This window comes from Alexandromys fortis, unplaced genomic scaffold, assembly GCF_014885135.2.
Source record: "Alexandromys fortis isolate MF-2015 unplaced genomic scaffold, M_Fortis_MF-2015_v1.1 scaffold_10, whole genome shotgun sequence".
In the NCBI taxonomy this organism is placed as follows: Eukaryota; Metazoa; Chordata; class Mammalia; order Rodentia; family Cricetidae; genus Alexandromys; species Alexandromys fortis.
In genome coordinates, this window is record NW_026067895.1 from 9641578 (window position 1) to 9665756 (window position 24179).

Consider the following 24179-nt stretch of genomic DNA (forward strand, 5'->3'; position numbering starts at 1 on the left):
TGGTCTGTAGAGTGAGTTCCAGGATGGCCAGGGCTAAACAGAGAAACCCTGTCTCAAAAAACCAAACCAAAGCAACAAAAATAAAAAAAATATAAAAAACAATAAAACCATAAAAACAAAAATAATAAAAAATTAAAGTAAAATTTTTTAAAAGATAAAAAACAGTAAAATAAAATAATCCTTCCAAGCCTCAATTTCTCATCTGTAATAGAAATCCTGCCTCAAAAAAACAAAACAACAAAAAATGATTAAAAAAAAATAAAAAAGATTCTGAAAAACAATAAAAAATAAAATAACCCTTCCAAGCCTCAATTTCTCATCTGTAATATGAGATCTGTAATACTATCACCAACCCTGTGATCCTGTAACAATTTAATAAAGTTCAAAGGGCGGGCACTATGATGGTGCTGCTTGTCTGTATTCCCAGCTACTCAACAAGGTGAGGCAGTGTTGGAAGTTCGAAGCCAGCCCAGGTAACATAGTAAGGCCATGTCTTTTAAAAGGCAGCAAAGGGAGGCACATTCTAGAGACCAGTTTTGCATGTTCAGACCCTGTCTTAGCCACCTACTTCCGCTTGCTATACTTGTTTGTACTACAAGAATAGTAACAGCCCCTACCTATGGCGTCTCCTGGGATTCATCAACTAAATAGCCATAAGCGATTAGAAGGGACTAAGATGTCACAGAGGCTTTGTGACTTAGGGTCATTCTCATAAGTTGCCAACAACGCTGATGCCTCAAAACTTGTTTTAAAAACAAATCATTCTGTTACTGACAAGAGCCTCTTTCTTCTTCTTCTGACTCTAGCAACAGCAACATCTTAGGAAGTGAGACTGGGACCAGAAGTGGACCATTTCCTACTGCAATCAGGCAGCCAGAATGGACACGCTCACGCTTGCTTTTAAGGTGATGAAATAGACAGAGAAAATCAGCAAAGCAGATTCATGTCACAGAGCTCTTAAAACCTTGTAAATGGACAAACTGTTTTGAGCTACGTCAAACATCTGTGAAGACTGAAGCTGAAACTTCAGACTGTTTACCAGTGTTGTTCGACCTACAATACTGAATGTTAAATATTTTCTCTAGGGGAGAAAAAACATGTTAGCCAGAGAGGGCAGCAAAGTCACTTAAATCAATAGGAAAAGGACTCGCGTCTTTAGGCCTTAGCACAGGCTGATCGATGGCCTGCCAGTGACACTGTTGGATGTCCCTCTGTGGCTGGCTCCAGGTTAAGAAGACCCTGGGCATTAATCATCACCCCGTAAAGAGACTTGTCCCAGCCAGTGAGCTCTTCATGCTGCTACAAGAAATGGAAGAAATTTGGAAGACTCAGGCATAGCAATATGGCCCGCTGCCAAAATAACAAGCCTAGGAAACCCTGCCCAGCACAATCATCTCAACCCCTCTTGTCCTTTTATAGCTGAAAAAAAAAAGTCACTTTTACTTACTGGCTGGAGAAAAATACGCCTTTGTCTAAAACAAGGGCTTTGCATACCTTGGATCTCCAGCTGGATCACATGACCAGAGAGAGAACCATTAGACGCTGTTAAGTCCTTGAGAAAGATGTCAGAATTTAGTGGTATGGAGACACAGAGTTCTTTGAGATAAAAACCCACCCTGGTCATCTACAGATAACGGGTAGTAAATTGTGAACTGGCCTGGACATCTTTGCCGACAGGGGTAGCATTTGCCAAGAATCCTAAGGGGCGATGATCAAGTGCAGTTAGCTGTGCTCTCTAGTCCACTGAGGAAGTGAGGGAGACAAGAAAGGATGCTGCAGTTGCTTAGATGTCGCCATTGGGGGCTCACAGCACTTGGTGAGGCGCAGTCCTTTAACGCATCCTTAAGGCAAATGAACTCCAATGTCCTAGCCGTGCCAGGTAAATTATGTAAGGAATGTGAACACACAGAGAAGCAAGTGGTTTTCTAAAAGCCTACTATCAACGGGGGAAATCACACACACACACACACACACACACACACTAGATGACAGACAGACAGATAGATAGATGATAGATACATAGAAAGAGATAGATAGAGCTATATGACATAAATAATTAAACTGAATACTGTAACATGTTTTCAATAAGAGGAGAACCCCAAGAGTCAGTCGTGGGAAAGGCACAAGTAACCCCCCCTTTTTTTTGAGGCCCGTGCATCATAAGCCACATCCCAAACTAGCAACTGTCAAGAGGAACATAACAATGGCCAGCGAACATCTGGACACACGTCCAATCTCACTGTGGTCAGAGTGGTACAGCATTTGGAGGCTGCCACACCAGCCAGGGCTGACTTAAAAGGGAACTTTTCCAGCAAGGGTAAAGCACCGATGCGGATGAGGGCAGTTTTGGTCCAGCAGTTAGATGGCAATGATCAAAAGCCTTTACATGCTGAGGACCTTTGGACTGTGCTGCTCTCTCTCTTAGCCTTGACTCAGAAATAACTTACAGGGAAAACTTGGAAAAATAACTAATCGTTGATGAACAACAGAGTAATTTTGAAAAAGCCAAAGGGAAATCTCTTGTATAGACAAAAACATTAAACAAGAAGCCGGGCGATGGTGGCACACGCCTTTAATCCCAGCACTCCGGAGGCAGAGGCAGGCGGATCTCTGTGAGTTCAAGAACTAGTTCCAGGACAGGCTCCAAAGCCACAGAGAAACCCTGTCTCGAAAAAACAAAACAAAACAAAACAAAAAAAAATTAAACAAGAATCTTCAGTAACATAGAATAATGTTCATGCAATTTTAACAAATGGAAATAGTTTAACAAAGGTAATATCAAGGGCATTCTTGTGGGAAATGCATGAACACATATGGGCAGATAACTGAACCACTAACAATGGTTATATAAGTCTGAAATGTCAGAGCTCTGGTTGTTTTTCTTCTCGGCCTCTTGTTTTATTTCTGCAATAAACATGTACATTTTACTTTCAAAAGAAAACTTCAACTTTTAAATTTGTCAGTGGTACATAGATATCTAGATGTGAAACACGTGTGTTCCAGAATGTTGCATGATTAGATTCAGCCAGTATGCAGATTTTGGAGGTGGACTTTTTTCACTCTGTAATATGCTTGTTCATGTCCTTCCTGCCTTTTCGTGGTTTGGGTTGTGGGGGGCTCCCCTTTGGGGTACTGAGTAAAACCAATATAATTTTTGAAACTTGGTTCCTCTGGTTTCTGACTCTCCATACAGCCAAAGTCTGCCATTCAGTTGGGATGAAGCAAGGAGAATTTATCCCCAATTTCAAATATCTAGAAGTACGACTCAGCTTTGCTTCCTCAATCCAAGCCAGCCTAACCCAAGGCCACCTCACTGTCATCTGCCCAGCCTGTACTACAGCCATCAAGCCAGAACCCACATGCCTGAATGGGCCACAGTTCTTCACTGCCAAACTTCAGCAAAGGCAGCACAAAAAGGATCTATTTTCTTGTCAGAAATATCACTGATCCCTCTCCACTCAAATCAGACCTGGAACATTTGCAAGCTTTAAAACCACATTCCTTGGGCCTGTGTGATGTCTCCGTGGGTTTAAGTATCTACCACACAAGGCTAGTGACGTAAACATGATCCCTAGAACCCACAGAGGAAGGGGAGAACCAATGCCCAAAAGTTGTTCTTTGACATCCACATAATGCCTGTCACATCATACATGCACACACACATACACACCACCACCACCATCACCACCACCATCACCACCACCACTACCATCATCATCAGTTCCTTAAGGTCAGCAGTTACCAGTGCATGTATTGTACTCCCCAGAGGAGATAATAGATAGAAAAAAAAAAAGAAAGATGGCAATAAAGGAAAAGTAGAAGGAATTTCTTTAAGTGAGCAAATCAATAAAAAAATCACACACACACACACACACACACACACACAATCTACCAGGTCAAATCAATACAGCTAAACCTCATGAAAACTAAATCTGTCAGTTAGGAAATCCATGACATTCTGCAAGTGGTACAGCTAGGAGATCCAGGGCATCCTGTACTCACACTGGCATAGCAAGGGGCATTCCAGCACTCAAACCATGCACAGCTAGGAAGTTCAGTGGCGCCCAGTGTGAGGCATGAACCCATGATCCTGAGAGGCTCATGTTCTATCACTGTTTACATAATGGCACCCACCTGAGGCAACTACATCCACATAAAATCTGAGAGAGCTTGGGAAGGAATTCTAGACACAAAAGAAGAGAGTCAAACATGGCTTCTTGGTAGCAGCATTTTCTCCGGTGGGCTCTGTTTGCTAGAGGCAAGCAGAGGTGTGATTTCTTTAAGAAAAGGCTTCCTGACTCAGCATTAGCACCAAAGACTTCAAGGCTTCTTTAAGAGACAGCTTCCTTGTTCATGCTGGGAGCAATAACTCCAGATCTTTCGGGGGTCCCACATTTAGATGGGGTCTGTGAGCAGACTGTTACAAATTGCTTAATGGCAACATGAACCCACTGGGTCCCTGGAGCTGGGGCAGTGAGCATAACTTGCAGAGGAGGTGAACATGCCTCCGCCATGTTGGACTGGGGGAAGCCAACAGGTAGGGTCACAGAGTTGGTCCTAGCCATGCCTGCTTGGCATTAAAAAAAAAAAAAAAGGCATTCCTAGTCAGAAAATAATTAAAGATAGGCAATAAAGACAGATTCAGATGAAAAAGACCTCTAAATGGGTCACAGTGTTGGATAAATGTACATGGGCTATGAGAGAGAAGAAAGAGTACAGAAAGTCATACATTAAAGGAGTAAAGATAATTATATCTTTAAAAAGTAATAAAGTAAAAAAAAAATAAGCCCCATAAAGATGTAAAATACACAGAGTCTGGATTATGTATTTGACTGTAGAGAGACATTTTGATTCTGGGGGATGCTAGGCTAAACCAACATAAAAGTATCTTGATTTCAAAATTTGGGTCCAAGGTATATGTTACTTTGGAAAGAAGGTCCTGCTTTTGTTTCCACAGAGGATGGGACCCTGTGGATTCCTTCCAGGTTAATGTGGTTTGATGGAACAACACCCCCTCCAAAAGGTCTTCATGAACACTAAAAATACTTCCCCCAACAAGCAGCAAGAAGCAGTTTGGAGTAAACAACACCCATATTCCCAAAATGATTGTTTATAAATGTTTGCTTTCATTTAAAGGGGGGTATGATATACAAATGAATACTTTGTATTGGTATAGATTTTAGTCTATTGATACAAATTAAAGGTCGATTTGTTACATTGTGTATAAATATTTCTGCTCGTTTTTGTGCAGCTCATTTAAAAATGTAATGTATAATTAAAGATTATGGATTAACAGATAGTCATCTTTAATAGTCAAACTTGTAGTCATGTTAATTAGATGTAGGACAGGTATTCTTTAGATCTTTCAAAGACCCAAAGAATAAGGCATTGAAAATATTTTAAGAACTTGGACTTTTCTTGACAGTGAGGCAGCACCAATTACTTCAGAGAGGGCATTGATGGGCATTGACGAAACTCATGGAATTTGCCTTCAGTGTGACAAGGCTAGCCATTCGGGCAAGAAACTGCTCTTGCCTAGACTGCTTGATGGTATGCTGTATGAACTGGACATGCAGGCCCACAGAAAAATGACTGCTGAACTTTCCAAAAGATGGAATGGTCCTTCAGGATTCCTGCTTCACAGAAGAAACTGCCAGACACTCAGCAGGACATAGAAGAAAGTGACTGACAAACTGCCAATATAGGTGAAACAGTTTTTCAAATTTCCTGCTTCATGGAAAAATCTGCCAGATACTATGGGCCTGTAGGCTGAAGATGGATGCCCCAGCATTACAGAAGAACTCTGGGTAACTGTCCAGGCAATGAGATGTCTCTGTCAATTCTAGAGTTTTGGAAGTTGCTTACAATGTACTTCCTGTTTACTTAGGTAATATTATATCCTTCTAGGGTCTTTGAAGAGTTGAAGACATACAGTTAGTTTTCCTTAGCTATAATAAAGAAAAAATTAGATATAAAACTTTCGACTCACAAAGATAGGCTAGATGATAGAGTATTTTCCTTAATTTGTCAAATGTAAATGGACTAAATATTATAACTATAATTCTTGCTTGATAAGTTTTGTATATTTAATTTTACTATGTTAAAGTTAAAACCTTCCTTTTTATTTAGACATAAAAGCAGAAAAGATGTGGGATGTCCTTCTGTATATGTGTTGCTCTTATTACTTAATGAATAAAGTTGATTTGAGCTATTGCAGGGCAGAATATAGCCAGGCTGGAAGAGATATAGAGAGAGAATAGGTGGAGTCAAGGAGACGCCATGTAGCTGCCAGAGGAGCAAGACACCAGAACAGAACCTTACTCAGTAAGCCACAGCCTTGTGGCAATTCACAGATTAATAGAATTGGGTTTATTTAAGATGTAAGAGTTATTTAATAATAAATATGAGCTAATAGGTCAAATAGTGTTGTAATTAATATAGTTTCTGTGTGATTATTCGGGTCTGGGTGGCTGGGAAATGAAAGAGCAGTCTCCCCCTACAATCCAGGGCATCCTGCACTCACACCTAGCACAGCAAGGGGTCTCCTGGCACAGCTAGGAGATCCAGGGCATCCTGCACTCACATCTAACATGGCAGGGCTGTCAAGACTGTAACTGAACTCTAGCCCCAGGCTAACAGTTCTCAAGCCTGGATGTCAAATTAACATCACTGGAGAACTTTATAAAAAAACACCCATGTTCAGAACCCCATAGGGCAGGTCACATCAGATATTGGGAATCCTTTCAAATAGCTCCCTGGGTGAGTATCACAGGCGGCCAGGGCTGGGAGAGGCTCCTTGGGAAGGAAGTGCAGTCTCATGCTGGCCTAGGGGTCCCTGTCTGCGTCCTTTTGCTCTAAGTTGGGACAGAGATAATAGCTTCTGCTTTCCAGCTCAAGAGACACCACTTGTCATGCAGGTGATCCTCACTCCAGTCTTACGGTTTTTTTTCTGTCCTTTGTATGGGGAAAAGTGAGAACTTGGCCAGATTTGGAGTGACCAATTCATTCCAGGACTTTCCCAGGTTGGGCGTGAGAAGTCCCATCTCCTAAGAAGCTTCGAAGTCCCCAGCAATCCAATAGAATGGACCATTTATCAAAAGAGGTGTGGGTAAGTTTTAGGAAATGTACACATTTAGCATGCGCCTCGGCATAGTACATTCCCAGGAACCTGATAATGGTCCATCCAATAGAATGGACCATTTATCAAAAGAGGTGTGGGTAAGTTTTAGGAAATGTACACATTTAGCATGCGCCTCGGCATAGTACATTCCCTGGAACCTGAAATGACACATGGCATATACACCCACACTATATATGTAAACATCACACTCGCTATGAAAGCAGAAATCCTAGCAGAGTAAATTATTCCCTTCTATGATAACAGGGAGGCATCAGGCCCCATGCTCAGCTAGTTTATACATTTCTTTTCTAAGGTTCACAATTTGACAACCCTTTCCGACAGACAAGGGAACAGAGTCAAGACGTCATCCATATGAGGTCGTACAGCTATTAAGTAACAGAAAGAAGATTTGAATCTGCACAGCTTGACTCCGAAAGCCTACGGGCTTCCTGACTACTGGCACCCTACGGTGATGACAGCAGTCCCAGAAGAAAGTAGGGGAAGTGACCATGTGGCAAGAGCTGAGGCCATCCATCTAAGGATCTGGGGAATGGACTTGCGACTCTCTCTTCCTGCCCCACACCTCAGGAGCTCCTAACTGCTCACTTCTAATTCTCATTCACCTGCAAAGTTCTCTCCATCTTCAGGTCATCTGCCCAAGACAGGGATTTATTTTCTTTACACAGCAGGACCATGAAGTAAAACCAGGGATCAATATTTTTTCCGAATAGATTCCAGAACGCGCTAAAGAATCAGGGCATAAGTTGCTTCATCCATCTCTCAAACCAATTACATTCAACCCACTCACATCCGGCAGGAAGGAAGGCTCGCTGAAAAAGAGTCACCTTTCTGTTCTAGAAAATACACTTTCTGAAATGCACAGATGCTCATCAGTAGGAGAGGAAAGGTAACCCGCTCGGAATAGGACCAGAGCCTGCTGGGAGGTCAGAAAGGGCATGTGGCAGCAACCACTGCCTTCATGGCCTCTGCACTGTAGGTTTCATGCATCTTGATAAGTCAGAGTTGTAATAGATGAAGCACGTGAAAAATCCATTGCTACTAATGAGGCCCAACATGACCAGGCTCACCATCCTTTCAGCACTGCTTTGCAAACTCTCCGGGGGAAGGGCTTGCATCTAAACCTCCTCTTCACTGTATTCCTGCCCTGGCTCCCAAAAGATATGAAGGACAGTATTACTGGATGAACGAATGAATGACATCATGAGTCTCTGACTCTCTCCTAAAAGGGAGGCTGGGCAGAGAGAGCCCACTTACTACACTGAGGGAAACTCCGCAGGTCATCTGCCTGAGTGGATCCATCTCACAGGTGAGAAGACGGAGGTGCAGAGAAGCAGAGTTGCCCATCCGAGCCAACAGAACCGCAGAGCAGGGGTGTCAAGACCAGAGCCAACTTGGCCAGCTCCTCCAGGGCCAGTTACAGGACACCATCCTACAAGTTAAGTGGAATTGATTCCATCCCCATACAAAAGAGTAACAAGGACCTTGGGGAAAGAGCAGCAGCAGGTGTTGGAGAACCAGTAAGAGTAAGCTTGAATCCTTGCTTGGTCAAGGTGCCTTTAGCCAGTGACTTGAGCCTCCCTAAACCACAGTGACTTCATCTATAAAACAGGGGCTATTTATGATCCCTTCTTCATTTCAGGGTGGAGAATAAAGCATGGTGGGGGGAGAATGCTAGGCATTGGGTCTATTGCTTAAGAGGCTTCTATGAGTAACCTATATTAGCATTATTTTATTGACTCATTCAGTTGACTCTCCAGAACAGAGAATGGAGCATGCCAGCAGTTTCATGGCCAGCAGTGGATGTATTCCTCTCACAGGAACAGAGATCTGTGAACTTATATAGCCCACATTATTCCTGCGTTAACAAGGCTCATCGGAACAACGGAACTCCCTAAGAATTGTTCCCAACAAGTCATACGCTAAACCAGGAATCTCCCCAGTGGCTTTCCGGCTCAAGACCTTACACTCAGTTATTGCACTTCCTCCTCAGTAAGGTCTCTTAGTGACAAGTAATCTCCCAAAAATCCATTAGGGAGGCTCAAAGCACAATTTTAGGGATTGCATCTAAATCCCAAAGGGCAAGAAACCTTTTTTAAAAGTCCTTTAATAGACACTGTGCAAAGCAATGCTCCTTCTATTTGGAAGTCTTAAGCCTGTGGCCCACTGGCTATGCTCTCCTAGGCTCTGGGTCCCAGAAAGCACTGGAAAATGTGGAGGTAGCTCAAAGGCACCAATCCCATGGTTCCATTTACACAGCAACTCTTGCCATTTTTCCTCAGCAGCACGCGGGATTCACTGAGCAGTCAATGGAACACGTCCCATGAAAACCCCATGGAAGGGGATCATGTGATGGAGACATTCCTCACACTCCAATGGGAGTTTGGTCCCCAACACAGCGGGTGATGGCTTGCAGAGAATCCAGAGTTTCAGCTTTCTAACTTCACCAGGAGGCTCTTGGGGATGTCAGTCACAGGGCCTCTACACTCTGCCTACCCTAGATTGAATGGCACACAGCCCGTTCCTAACAGGCCTGCAGAGAAACCATTCTCCCAGCCCTGATAATGCTGTCATAGCAACCGCTCACCCCTTCTGCCATCTAGCCAAGTTTAGAAGCACTGGCCACAGAGAAAAAAAAAAAAGTCATTCTACTTGATCATCTGAAACTTGGAGATACAGTGGCCTCTTTCTTTCTCCTGCTGACGGGGCAGAATTGAAACCAGACAAATGTGAAGTTAAGACCCCTTGGAAGGAAGCAGACATAAGCTTTCCTTCATGGGACTTGGAGAAACATAAAATAATTGGATGAATGTGGAAGACCTAAGCCTACTCAACATCTGTGCCTCAGCGCTCTTGTGAACCCGGTCTTAAGGTAGGATGTATGTAGCTCATAGGTAGTGAGAATAGAAACAAAGAGAATGACCTGAGTGCTCTACGAACTGGACAACTACTCTGGGAAATAAAATTTCCTTGTGGAAAGGAACTGGAGAATAAGTCAACCTTGCAAAGCACGAAAGAGCGGATCACAGAATGACTATGCTAAAGACTCTGAGATTTAGTGACATCAAGGCCTGAATTACAAAGGCTGGAGCCAGGCCCTGTCAAGCTGGTCACATCCAAGTGAACGTCAGCACCCACATGGGAAAGGGACAAGTTGGTGGCACAAACTGCCAATACTTTACAATCTGACCATTAGTTTGGGTTTTGGAAGGGGAGATCTTTCTCGAAGGGTTTTATTAGCTATGAATTTGTGCTGGGAATGATAAGACAACCAAAAGAAATCAAAACTTAGTTTTATAATTTTATGTAATTTTCTTGTTATCATTCTTTACTACAACCTCTTGCAACTGGGCTATCTTAATATGGTTTGTGTGTACATTTAAATTGTTCCTGTAAGTCCTCCAAAATGTTAAGATATCCATATTTCCAGACCTTAAGAATGATAAAAATACAATTATGGATGAGAGAAAGAAATGGCAAAGTTGAAATTACCTCTCCTTGCCTTCCCTTTTTCCCTCCATCTTTCGGCTCTTCCGTGGGTCCTGGAAGCATTTTCTCGAGACTACTCTGTATCAAAAAATGAGGTCTAAAGAAGACAGACACAGCCCCTATCCTCAGCTATTTACAGTGCCCACACGACAAACAGAGAAATCCAGCAGACCTAAGAAAATCAGAAAGGTGCTGAAGACTCTCTGTGGCAAGGTAAACCACAAGCCTCTTTCTGTTATGCTAAAATCCAAGACATGAAAATTACTGATTCAAGAACATGGCGCTGTACTCAGGAATACACAGGGCAAAAATCTGGTGAGACAATTTGATCGGGGTATTATTGTCAGGAGTTCTGTATGTAATTCCAAATTTCCATAAAGACGTGGATGTATAAATAACTTAGGAATGCCTTGACTCACTTAAACAAACAAACAAGACTATCATTCTAGAAAATTCAACGTAGCATTCTTGCTTAGAAATGATCAACACTGTGGAACTGCAGGTTTTCTTTGGCAGGTATGAGGGCCTTTGTTGCTATGCAACTAAAGCTGGAGGTCAAGCCTGAAGATCTTCCATATAGACGGCAATTCTTCAGCATTGCCTGCGCCGCGGCAAACTCAGAAACTCTGGGTTAGGACAACCCAGATGCTCTGAAAACAACATGGCCTCTTAGAAAACCGATGCTAATGATGAAAAAACAGAGGAACACTCAACAGTGAAAAAAAATGTCCCAAGTTTTGGCTTTTTAAAAAAAATTCCTAATTTTAGTATATTAGTACATTCTCTTTGTGTTTGGAATAAATCCAGATTCCTTTAAAATTGGAAGAAGAAGCCCAAATGCCACTTAGATGAATAATCCTCTGTTTGACTGAGTATGTGCAAAATGTCCCATCCCCAGTGAAACAGCTTTCTAGATCCTTCCTGGGACATGGTGGACACCTGGTCCTAACACTTGGTGATGACTTGGGTCTCTATTATCCAGTTTCTTTGATATAGCAATGAATGTGGTGCCTACTGTCTGGAGCCTGGATCTTCTCACACAAGAGAAGCCTGAACACAGATCAGTCTACCAGCCTGCTACTTTGGCACACCCTATGAACCAGAGATGCCAGCAGGGACATTTCTATTCAGGATATATCTTGCTCCTTGTGGATCTAACCCTGGGCAATGTTTTGGCATCCTTGAGCTGAGGTCAAGTCTTATTTCCAAGTTTTCTTGGCACTGCATTGGACATTCTTGGTTGGTACTCACTTCCATGCCCCAGGGAATCTGGCAAAGGCCGCTACTTTCGAAAGCTGAAGTACACTTTAGAAGCTTCTCTGAGTCTATCATCTCTCCATTTCTCGTTCTGTGCTTAGCTATTGAATTCTGAAAGCCATGTTTTAACACAGACAGATAGCTCTTATGATGAACCAGTATCTATAAGTTGGAAAGGAGGGGCATAGAAGCCACGTGGTTGGCTTCAGTGTCAAACAAGAGCCCTGGATGTGAGTCACAAACCTTCTGTGTCTGTGTTCTTGTACTGACTGCTTAATTCAACTCACTGTGGAAACTCAGACACACTCTCCCGGTCCTGATGCAAAGCAAAATCACTGATATCTCATCCTTATTCCTTGGAGGTGCACCAGAACTACTTAAACGTTCTTCTTTAAAAAGCAAAGACCCATGGCACAATTTTGAATCACTCTCAGGAATTCGAGGTTGGTATAGGACAGAAACATATTATATATAAACATATATATAAAACCAAGCTTCCCTGTGATTCTGATACAGCCAGCTCAGAGCCTTCCAAAAACCTGGTATTAAGGAAGCCGATACAAAAGCTGAAGGAAGCCATTTCTCTTTTCTAGACTCAGGCACTGCACATACTTTCAGCTCCTTCAGAGGCAGAAGAAGTCATTATTTTCACGGGAAGATTGACAAGCACGGTAGAAGCAGTCTACACCGAAGAGACAGAGAACTGTTTTAGTTCTGCTGGATTTAACAAAAATGCAGACTTCTTCCAGGCTCTGGCACCCTGGGAAAGCCATTTCACTCTTCCGGGCTCAGAGACTCCATTTATCGAAGTAGGCTAACATTTTAACCTGGAAAAATGGCAGAGGCTGCAACAATTTTAAAGCCCTTGACATGAAAAAAAAAAAATCTCTTGTGTTCTTTGAAAGGAAAATGACAGACAACTCCCAAAGTGTAAGTTTTTTAAAATCCCTATCCAGTCCATCCTTTGTGTTGCAGTCAGCATCACTAGCCCAAAGCAAAACTTGCTGAAAGTGCCTGCAGGCTCACTTCCCACATGTGGGGGTGTGGCATTCCCACTGCCCAGCTAGCTGAGAGTCTAAGCTGTGTCTCCTTGGGGCTCAATATCTAAGGCAATAGGCATCAGAAACGGCCTTCTCGTGATATTTCCAGTTCTATCTCTACCCGGCCCTGTGTTCAGAGGTAGCAAATGCTAGCCCTTAGGCAAACTCTGAACTCTTGCTTTTTAACTCTCATGTTTCTGAGTCTATATTTGTAGTTAATTTTGGAAAATAATCACTACCTTTTCAAACATTTACCCTTCACAGTCTCTTTTTCTTATGCAACTCCAGATACACTGTTAGACCCCCCATGACCAAAGATGTTGACTTGAAGATTTCATGTGCACTCATCTAATTTGGTTTATTCTTTTCTTTTTGTGCTTATGTTTAGATGATCCCTACTGACACATGTCTTAGGTTTCTGTTACTTTGCTAGAGACCATGAGAAAAAGCAGCTGGGGAGAAAAGTTTATTTCCTTTTACAGCTTATAGTCCACCATGAGTGAAGTCAAGGCAGGGGCTCAAGGCAGGAAGCCGAGGGCAGGAACTGCAGTAGATGCTCTGGAGGAATGCTGCTAAGGGTGCTCACTAGCTTGTTCCCCATGGCTTGCCTAGCCCACTTTCTTAACAAGCCAGGACTACGTTCCCAGGAATGACACCACCTCTTGTTGGCTAGACCCTCTTATGTCAGTCATTAAATCAAGAAAATGCCCAGATATTTGCCTTCAAGCAATCTGGTAGAGATATTTGGGGGGGGGGCAGGAGGTTACTTCATAACAGTCAGGAAAGGTGACTTTGTGGAGAGAGTAGAGAAAGCCATGTTGATGATTAATTTACCAAAACAGGGAAGGAGGGGCATGGGAGCACTTGCCAAACATTCAGGAGACAAAGGCAGGAAGATAAAAAGTTCAAATTTGAGGCCAGCCTGATTTATATAGTGAACTCTAGACTACAAACAAACAAACAAACAAAACAAAACAACATAATGAAGCTCACCTGTAATCTACTCTGGGGGCCAAGATCTCATGTTCAAAGCTAGTTTGTGTAGTAAGGCCCTAACTCCAAAATTAAAAGGTATAGTTTAGTAGTGACAGAGCACTTGTCTGGCAAATGAAAAGAGCAAAGATCAGTCTTCAGTACTACAAAGTACAATTATTATCAAATAATGATAAAAAGACTGACCATGGCTGGGCAGTGGTGGTGTATGCCTTTAATTCCAGCACTCAAGAGGCAAAGGCAGGCAGATCTTTGTGAGTTTGAGGTCAGTCTGATCTACAGAGTTACCCAAAGAAACAGTCTCAAAACAAAAAAAAAACCAAAAAACCAAAAAAACAAAACAAAAAAAAAGAGGCAGAGAGAGAGAGACTGGACTGATCATGAGTTAATAATACTGGAATTGGGAGGTATGATTAATATAATATTCTGCTACACTTACTTTTAAATTCTCATAACAGAACTTCTTTTTTAAAAAAAGGAACTTTTTTTTAGTGATATCCAAAGTGATGAATGTGTCCATATACACATCCTAATGGGTTTCTCTGAGTTTTGTTTGTTTGGTTTTGTTTGTTTCTTTGGTCTCTAAGTAATTCTTCCCCAGCCTTTGATGCACAGAAAGATTTACAAGTCTCCAATGGGTTTGCAGAACTGCAGCTAACACATAGCCCCACCCAGCCTACCAGTGCCAAAGCTCTCTTCTCCACACAGAGAGCATCGTCCGGAGTCCATCAGGTTCGAGAAGAATCTCCATCCAGCAGGGGTCTCATACACAGGGACCTTCATTGATTTTGCCACTCTGAAAAAAATGAAATTTGAGGCAACCATCAATTCACATGCCTGGTCTCCTTTATTTTCTCAGCTCCGTAGGAAGTCTTAGGATTTATTTGTTCCGTCAGTACACTTCAGAACAATTTGAGTAGTTGTTGACAGTGTTGACGCTGTAAGGTACAGAATAAGCAGCATCCTTCAGTGTTCTCAACTCTGCTTTCTCTATAATACAATATATACTGAATAAACGGATGAATGATTCTAATATCAGTGCTCCAATAAATTCTCTTTGTCATTTTGCTAAGAGTCTACTTAAGATATGAGAATCTAAATTAAGATGGCATTTGACCACAAACACTTAGGAGTATTGTTGACAATAACTACTCTATGAATCTGCCTAAACCCTATGAAATAGGAATTCACCTCTAGAAATGATATGTAGTGGACACTCTGTATGTATTTACTGCTCCTGGTGAATTCAGCCTATAACACACACACACACACACACACACACACGCGCGCGCGCGCGATATTTTATGACTGGAATCTTCATTCATTCTAAGAATGCTGGTGGCTTCCGGCTCACAAATACAGCTCTCTTTCAATAAGAGATGTCTCCACTCAGGCTGGAGAGACGGCTCAGTGGTTAAGAGCACTGGCTGCTCTTCCAAAGGTCCTGTGTTCATTCCCAGCAACCACATAGTAGCTTACAGCCTTCTATAATGGGACCTGATGACCTCTTCTGGAATGTAAGCATGCGTGCAGACAGAGCACTCACACCTTCAATAAATAAATAAATAAACAAGCAAATAAACAAATAAATCTTTTAAAATCGATGTCTCAAAGTCAGAGAGTCGCTGCTATGTCAACCCAGTTAGCGACTGATCCATGTGGAATCGTCAAAGGCCTGCCATTCCTCCTCATTTTAGCACAACTCTGAAGCTATTTTCAGTTCCAGGGCTCCTCATGTGCTGGCTGAGGCCTTTTATGACTTTTCAATAGTCAGGTGTTTGTCTGTCTGATTGTCTTCACTGTCCCTTTCCTAGAACTTGATTATGGCATATTTCCTAATTGCCCACATGTTAAAGCCTGGTCCTCAGCTTAGCACTATTAAAGATTATGAACACCCTTTAGTAACACTCAGTGGGGGGTTTAGGGAATTGGGGACACGTCCTCCCTCAAAAGGACTGCATGATGTTGGTCTCATCTTCTTTCTTTTTCTGACTTCTCAAGAGGAGATCAGTTTCCTGAAACATGGGCTCCCATTAATGTGGCTGCATCACTGTCACCCTAGGGCCAAAGGCAACATGGTCCAGTGGCTATGGAATAAACCTCTAAACCAGAACCAACATCTCTTCTTTCGATGTTGACTGCCACAGGCATTTTGTTACAGTCATGGAAACCTGACTGACAGAGTGCTGATCAGGGAGGCAGCAGGAAGGAATAAACTCCCTAAAGGCAAATTTCTTTTAGAGCCATTTCCTGGAGAGCCTAGGGTGTGATATTATTCAACAGAGAGTAACATGAGATTGGACAAGACTGGTCAATAACCATTTACAATAACTGAAACAATATAAATCAATGTCCTGGGAGAATGGACAAATAGCTTATGATATCAAGAAGGATAATCTTAGTTGTTTATTTGATAAGAGACACCTAGCAGATTAATGAAGCTTAATGAAGCATGCCTTTGGGTACTTGTGGGGGTGTTTCCAAAGATGATGATGTCATAAGGGTTGTGACCTAACGGTTCAAAGCACTGACAGATTCACAGTTTGAGTAGACTGCTCAGAGAGCAGAGCTACACAATATGAATCCTAGATGGAATCATAGGTCACTTGGGCCACGCCCTTGGGGACCATATCATTACTTTGTGTCCTGGCTACCATAAGGTGTGTAACCACTGCCACATACTCCTGCAACCATGATATTCTTCCTCACCTCAGGCCTAAAACAATAGCTCTAGTTAACTTGAACCAAAACTTGAAACTATGGCCTAAAATAAATATTTCCTCATTTCCAATTACCTTCTCTGGTATTTCATGATAACGAAAAGCTTACTAACAAGGATGTACAGATGTCATTAAACAAACGATGTTGTGAGGCACCACCCTGAATGAGTGGAGTACACAAAGGAATGTATGTGGTGTTGTAATACTTAGATGCTTAGACGTTCATTCATCTCAAAGGTTTTAGCTTATCTCCTTTTTGACGTCTTAAGAAAAATATACAGTTGCACTTATACTCTGGGAAGAACAATGGAGGAGCCTTTCCACAAACTTTAGAACAAAGGAGAGTGTTTCGAGCTGCTAATTTCATCGTCAAGAGCTGAAGGAAGAATAAATCACACCGAAGCCCAGTGGAGCAGATAGGAAAACATGGGTCATGGTTAACCTAACAAACGTAAACTCACGAGAGTGGTAAACTCACAGGGAAAAGGTACCGATGAGAGAGAGCGGGGAGCGGGCGGGAGGACACATAATCTTTGTCCGAAATACTCTTGTGAGTTCAAAGCAACTTGGCAGAACTGAAGGGAGGGGAAAGGATTTCCCCAGGTCACACCCTCCCCAATTAATCACTGTCCGGAGGGCACCAGGCTGTGACTGCGGGCTGGATTGTAAAGAACCAGATACCTTTATAACCATGAGCAGCAGTTGCAGCTATGCGAGCTGAGATAAAATGGGTAATTAAATTCCAGGACCCTGTGTGTATAAACTGATTGTGCCCTGGGGTCAGAAAGCTCCTACCCTGAACTTGGGAGTCATCCCAAGCACAGCACTCAGCAGACTCTATGGGTTAGACCTCCTGCTGGCAGGAAGCCTTCCGAGGCTACAGTCCCCTAATACAAAAGCTGAAAGTGAAGCAGCCGCTCCCCCAGCCCTGCCACCCTGTGCCAGGAGCAAATGGCAAGCTCTGCCAAAGAAGGAGAGAGTAGGACCGTGGAGGCTGCAACCCTCCTGCCAGGAAGAATAAGCCCTGGTGGCTAACGGAACATTTGCATTAAGCCCTCTCCTCAGCTAAGGCTTGCAGACCTCCACGAAAGGGGCTCCTAGTTGGGCAAGGTCTTAGTCTCATTTTGCAAGAGCTTCTCCCTCACTCCCCCTTGTATTCTGAGCTCTTAAAGCTCTTCTCTGTTTCCCAAAGATGCCCCTGTTTGCCTTCTGTTATTGCTGTATACCGTGAGTCCTTCTACGCCATTCATTTAACTCAGATTAGGCCTCTGTTTCCAATTTCTGTCTAAATCTATCTTAAATGATCTGCCATCGGAAAGTCTGTCTAGGTACATTTTGTCATGCTGAGAACAAAATGCCTGAGACTGCGTGATTTATAGAGAACAGAAAGTTATTTCTTAGAGTTCTGGAGGCTGGGGATGTCCCAGAGTGCAGTGCCCATATTTGGCCTAGTGAGGGACTTCTTGCTATGTCCTCACAAAGCAAACTATGGAAAAGCAACCTTGCCACCTGCTCCATGAAGCATCTTTCATAAGAACTATAAACTCATTCACAAGGAAGGAAGGACCTGCTGACCTCATCATCTCTTCAAAGCACCCCCCTGCCCTTTAAATCCTTTTACCATTTCAGCACCTGGGCTCTGGAGGGGATTAACTTTCAACATGAATTCTGGAAGGGATCTAAGTTTCTCCGGCACATCAAGTTGATTGTATAAAGCCTACAGCAAGAAAGTTTTAACATACTTAAAGGTGACAAGATCTGGGTCCCTTTGCTTATATCCAAATGTCTCTTTTTACATTCTGTGTCCCGAATCCTCAGCCCTTCTTTAAAAGCCTTCACCCTCCAGTCTGGGAGAAGATACCTGCACATTCCACAGACCCAATGACATTCTCACGGGCTTTCCATATTTTAAATTCCTATGAATCACTTTTAAAAATTAAAATTCCACAAAGAAAGAAAAGCAAAATGTAGCAAGCACCACACTTTATACAAGATAATACCCAAAGGACCAATTAGCATCTGAAAAATACTTGGAACCGGATGCTAAAACCACAGTGAAGTATCCCGCTGCCCGCAATCCTGTAGGAGAAGAACGGAACTGCCAATGCTGGAGAAGATATGGAATCTCAGCACGGAAGAATACAGAGTCATACCGACTACAGTCTATTTATTCAAGACAGTACAGTGCCATACCATAGGACAGCAAAAAGGAGCAACCCAGCACAATGTAGACTAACGTAAGCAAAGAAGCCAGACAGAGGGATATTGCAGAATTCCATTCAGACGCGGCGCAGACTAGGAGAGGGAAATCACTGGCGGCAGAAATCAGGGTGCTGGTTACCTGGAGATGGGTGGAGAACAGTGATGAGGCAGGCTTACTTCTTCATAGCAGAGGCTGTTGCACGTGCGTGTTTATTATGTGAAAATCGCTTAGGCTATGTACTCTTATGCACTAAGCCTTTTTTACAGGCACATTATGCTTCATTAATATTAATAGTTTATTTTATATTAATAGTTTATTTTAAAGCTAGGCCTGGTGGCACAGCGCTCAGGAGGATGAAATAGGAGGACCAGGAATTTGGAACCATCCTGACTTCAAAGAGTAAGGTACTATGGGGGTGGGCTGGGGGGGGGCCACAACTATTTAACTATTTTTAAAAGTTTATTTGTATGAAAAATTCCTCTGGAGTCTTTAAGGTTAAATGCATGTTTGAATTAGCTGGATTTTCATACTCCTAGGAAAGAAGCAAGCCCCCGTGTGTTGGTAATGTCCAGCAGACAAGGAGCGGTCTTCAGGTTAGCTCTCCAGCATCTTTACAGGTTTGTGTTCGCTCACAGGGCCCTTTGATGTCTGGCTCTGGCTCCACTGTCTGGGGATGCTCTCTAATAAAAGGCTGATATGAGCTTGTACTTTAAAATCCCCTTTAAATGAAGCCTGCCATAAATATGAATGAGGTGGAGTTCATCTAAAGCTGGCTCCCTAACAGCGGTCTCCCCCGACTTTCCTTCTTTCTTCTTCCAATGATAAAGCCTAAATTCAGGACCTTGCACGCAGCAGGCAAGAGCTCCAGCACTGAGCTACACTTCCAAGCCTTCTCATAGTAAGCTTAAGTCTATTCTTAAACCGTTTTTGTTTTGATGGAACAACCTACACTCGCAGTTAAAACAGACACAAAACGTTGAGCGCCACACTAGCAGGACTGCTTTTTTGTTTTGTTTTGTTTTGTCATGCATATACAAACTTGAGCAGTGTTGTGTGACCTGGGGCCCATCCCTTCTCAGCGTTGTCTAAACCTCAAACCCCGCATGTGAAATGGCACCTTTCTGCTTGTCTTCTCAGATAGGCTCTAAGGATCAGATGAGGCAGGGCCCGCAAATGAAAAGAAAATCCTCTCACAGCTGTAGAAAGGCCTCCTGAGATACAACTTTATCTCCCTTCTCAGTACGGGATCTTCAGGGAGCCCAAAGGAAGCAGGCTTATCGCCTGCGAATATTTAAAAGGCAAAGATTAAGATAACCGTGAGTCTCTTGTTCCTCTGACTTGTAGGTGTCAGCCAACTATAAAGCGAAGAATTCCCAGCCCAGGAGCCTTTGATGCCTTCACACTTCTGCGTATTCATTTCACGTCTGTGCCGCGGGAGAAAGTAAAGGACCCTTCCCTATCACATTGTCAAGTGTCTGACAACATAAGGCACGCAGATTTCTGAAGATCCTGACTTAGCTTGAAAGAGAAAAATAATCTTGGCTACAGAAAGCTGACCAGAGAGCCAAGGAAATAAGTCTGCAGACCTGAAGCCACCTTGACTATGAAGAGAGCAGGCAGCCTCTGTGCGGGCGACCAGGTTGATATTCGCAGCCCAGTGCCAGAGCACTTTGGTGTAACCACCTGGCTCTGATTATCTTCAAATAACAATTTAAAAAACTGTCCAGGAGCTGAAATCAAGCAAACTTAAACTCTGAGTTCTCCAACCGAGCAAGGGGTGGTCACGAGACAGTTGTCCTGAGTCCTTCAGACTTCTGTATTCTAAGAATACAGAAACAATGTATCATCTTATTTGGTTTCATTTTTGCTTTATTTTCTGATTTGCAGGGACTTCTGATTGAAGCTATTAAAAAGCATGTTGAGAGCCGGGCGATCCTGGACACCCCTTTAATCCCAGCACGCAGGAGGCAGAGGCAGGTGGATCTCTGTGAGTTCGAGGCCAGCCTGGTCTACAAAGAGAGTTCCAGGACAGCTAGCACTGTAACACAGAGAAACCCTGTCTCGAACAACAAAACAACAAGCAAGCAAGCAAGCAAACAAACAAAAAGCATATTTAATGCCTTCAGGAGACTTAGAACCAGTTCATTTGCTTCTAGAGTCCAAAAGTATTGAGAACTGACACGACAGCCCCCGACCCAGGAGAAAAAAGATTTCAGTACAATGAAACCTCCCAGGTTTGTAGAAAAGTCGCTTTTCTTCTCTTCTGGAGTCTATTAGCATCTTTTCCTAAATGGTACCCTGGAGATCTATGGAGCTGACATTGTAAGGGGGGGGGGGGAAGAGAGAACAGAGACACCTAGGTGCTGGGTAAAATGAACACAAAGAGACTGTACACAGGTGCTGCCTCTAAGGAAAGAACAGAGACCAGAGAAAAGTAGCATCTGTCTGAGGCTGTGCCGCCAATCTGAGGGCAGAGTGGTCCTGGAAGGCAGCAGCCATTGAAATGTCACGGCTGTTCAGTTTTCCCAAAGCAAACATCTGCGCCTGATTCTCACGGTTCATACTGGGCTCAGCTTCAGTGGGGCCACAGAGACCTGAATGTCTGTCCCCCATGTGCTATGAACCCGCCTCTTACCTAAACCCATCCATGTGAAGCCTCGTTTGACAGAACAGCATCCACAGTTGACGCCCGTGGATGACTACAGAAAGACTTTTAGGGAACGCGGAGAAAGTCTGTGACAGATTTAGTTGCTTTAAAAATTACAAAATATTTCCATTTCTGCTGAAGGTACCTGAAAAGAGGGAAAGCTGGAGATTTAGAAAAATACTTGCAATGCTCAATGAAGGATTCCGCAACCTCAGTAAAATCCTGTAAATTAGTAAGAACAGTTGAAACAACCCCTACAGTTCACAGGAAAAAGACTGACTGGCCAATATGAAAACATACAGTAAATCGTAGGACAGTGGTCAGATAACATTTTACACCCATGAAGAAAATAGCAAAATAGAGGGGCAGGAGAGAGGGAGGATGGAGGGGATGGAGATGAGAGGAGAAAGAAAGCTAAGGAGAGAGAGAGAGAGAGAGAGAGAGAGAGAGAGAGAGAGAGAGAGAGAGAGAGAGGAAGAAGAAGGAGGAGGAGGAGGAGGGAGGAGGAGAGTGAAAGAGTGGAGAGAGAAGAGGGGAGGAAGGAAAACAGACTCCAGACACTGTCAGCGGGAGTATACAGTTATTTGAGAGTTCTTACTAGAATTGATCATGTTCTATCCTCCAGCAAGCCCACCACTAGGTAACTCTCCAGAGAAACTTAAAGGCGTGTGTCTATTCCAGCACTATCCTGCGAGAGAAACAAAGCCAAGTCCCAGGCAACCTTACTACCCACCAAACAGGAACTCGACATTTTACTCATGCCAGAACTCATAGATGGTGTGACCCAGGGGCACTCAAGTTCACAGGACAAAAGAGTTCAGAGAAAAAATTGCATCGTCTGTTTCTTAGCCTCACCACAGACTTTTATCTTCCTTACTGTATCCCCTCAACAGCCCTAGCAGAGAGCCTAGCAGGATAGCGCCCTAACTCCCTAGTAAAGAGTTTCAGATATTTGCAACTCTGAAGAATTATTTAAAAAAGAAAAAAGAAGAAGAAAAAGAACAACTACAGAAAGAGATCCAACATCCTCTGGCTGAACATCCTCTGGCTCCGTTTAGCAGCCAGGACCTTCCAGTGCCACCATAGCCACACGGGAACTTGGGATTTACCTGTCCCGTGGCTGTGTCTCTCTGGTCAGAAGGCAGGTCCAAGCATGCTAGATGTGGCCAGTTAGCTAGTTAGCCTGGCTGTTTCCTGAGAGTCCCCGTGCCTTTCACTTGCATGGAAGAAACACAAGCCTCTTCCTACTTTAAATCAAAAGGCTTTTTGGTTTTGTTTTTCCTGTGTACTGTACTAGAATCAAGCAGTTCCCTCCTTTCCTCCTGTCCACCAGACCAATGACTTCATGAAAGAAACGCACCATGTCTGTATCCGGTCCCAAACAGCTCTCTGTCGGAGTTCTGCTCCTTATACATGAAGACCCAAAATGTTTTAGGGCCCAAATGTTCCAATTTTTATGAGTTGGTTCCCTGAGCAGGGCCATATGCCGACCTTCAGGGCCCCAAACCTTCAGGATCCCAGCAGGTCCCTCTGCGAGTGAGAAGCAGCTGCCATGCCAAGTTTGGAAGGCCGAGGACTGAACAATACTTCCTACCTGAATATTCTCTCCACCACATGACTCTGACCTGTGTCCTATCAGGTGGCTCTAGTCACTGTTTCTCTTGAAGCCAGACCAGGTTACCAGGCCACCATCTGCACGTGGACTCTGGGAAAATAAACATCCATCAAGGGACTGTTTGAGGCTGTGCCTACCTTTCATGGTTTCTTCTGTCTCTTGGGACTGGGCTCAGTTTCACCAGCATGGATCAGGAAAGGTCAGTTCACATTAGTTCTGCTCTAATAGTATCTTTAAAAAGACTTTGTTTTATGAGTCAGCGTGATAAGGAAAGCAACAGATGGAAAAGCCAACAACTTTTTGTGAGAAATAGAGCTGGACACTACAAAGGACCGTGGCGTGGGCAAAAAGAGCAAGCAAACAACTATGCTCAGTCACGTCCAAACGCCTTGGCTAGGATAGGCAGGACCCCAGTCCTCTTCCAACTCCACCTCTTCCTGGTTTTATGAACTTGGCTAAGACATTTGTACTCCGTAAACTCAACTTTTCTACCTGTGAAACAGAACGACAAGCGGTCGGGGACTGAGTGGAGGGATTCCTGGGAAGTCCTGGATTCTGGGACCTTTAGATAGAGTGAAGAGCTCCTCTGCCGACCTCTCTGCCATTTCTGACCCCAGACTCTCTCCCTTGACATAGAAAACTGCCTTCCTGACGGGGCCTCCTTCAATCCTGCAGCTTCAGATTCTTGTACGTGTCGTTTATGCTGTGTCTTGATGAAGGTCCCATCAGGAAGAGAGGAGACACTCCATTTGAGATATTAGGAGTTGTGCAGGAACTGCCCACACAGGCAAGGTGAGGAAAAGCACAGTGGAGAGCCCATCCCCCCTGGGCAAGTACCAGATAAGCTAGATCCTCTCATCCAAATAGCTATAGCTGGAATCCAAAGGTTCTGCCTGGCACAGGCCAGGACCTTCCAGAAGGCATGCTGCCAGCTCATGGAAACCTGTCAGGAGAGATATAAATGCCTGACCACTCTCTCTTCTGCCAGAACTCCTTAAGAGACAAGCATGAAGAGATACACAGAACGAGACTAGAAGTCGACAGTAGATCTAAGCCATGGTGGACAACTCTCTCAAA

The 24179-nt window shown here is 43.5% G+C and overlaps 1 protein-coding gene across 1 annotated transcript in view; it reads right to left on the reverse strand.

The window, feature by feature from the left end:
* The window catches only part of Pgm5 (phosphoglucomutase 5), a 145882-nt gene that overhangs the window by 43286 nt on the left and 78417 nt on the right, over positions 1-24179 (reverse strand). The window contains exon 7 of the mRNA XM_050158512.1: positions 14598-14713. Within this exon, the coding sequence (XP_050014469.1) occupies positions 14598-14713 (116 nt within the window). The remainder of the gene's footprint in view (positions 1-14597; positions 14714-24179) is intronic.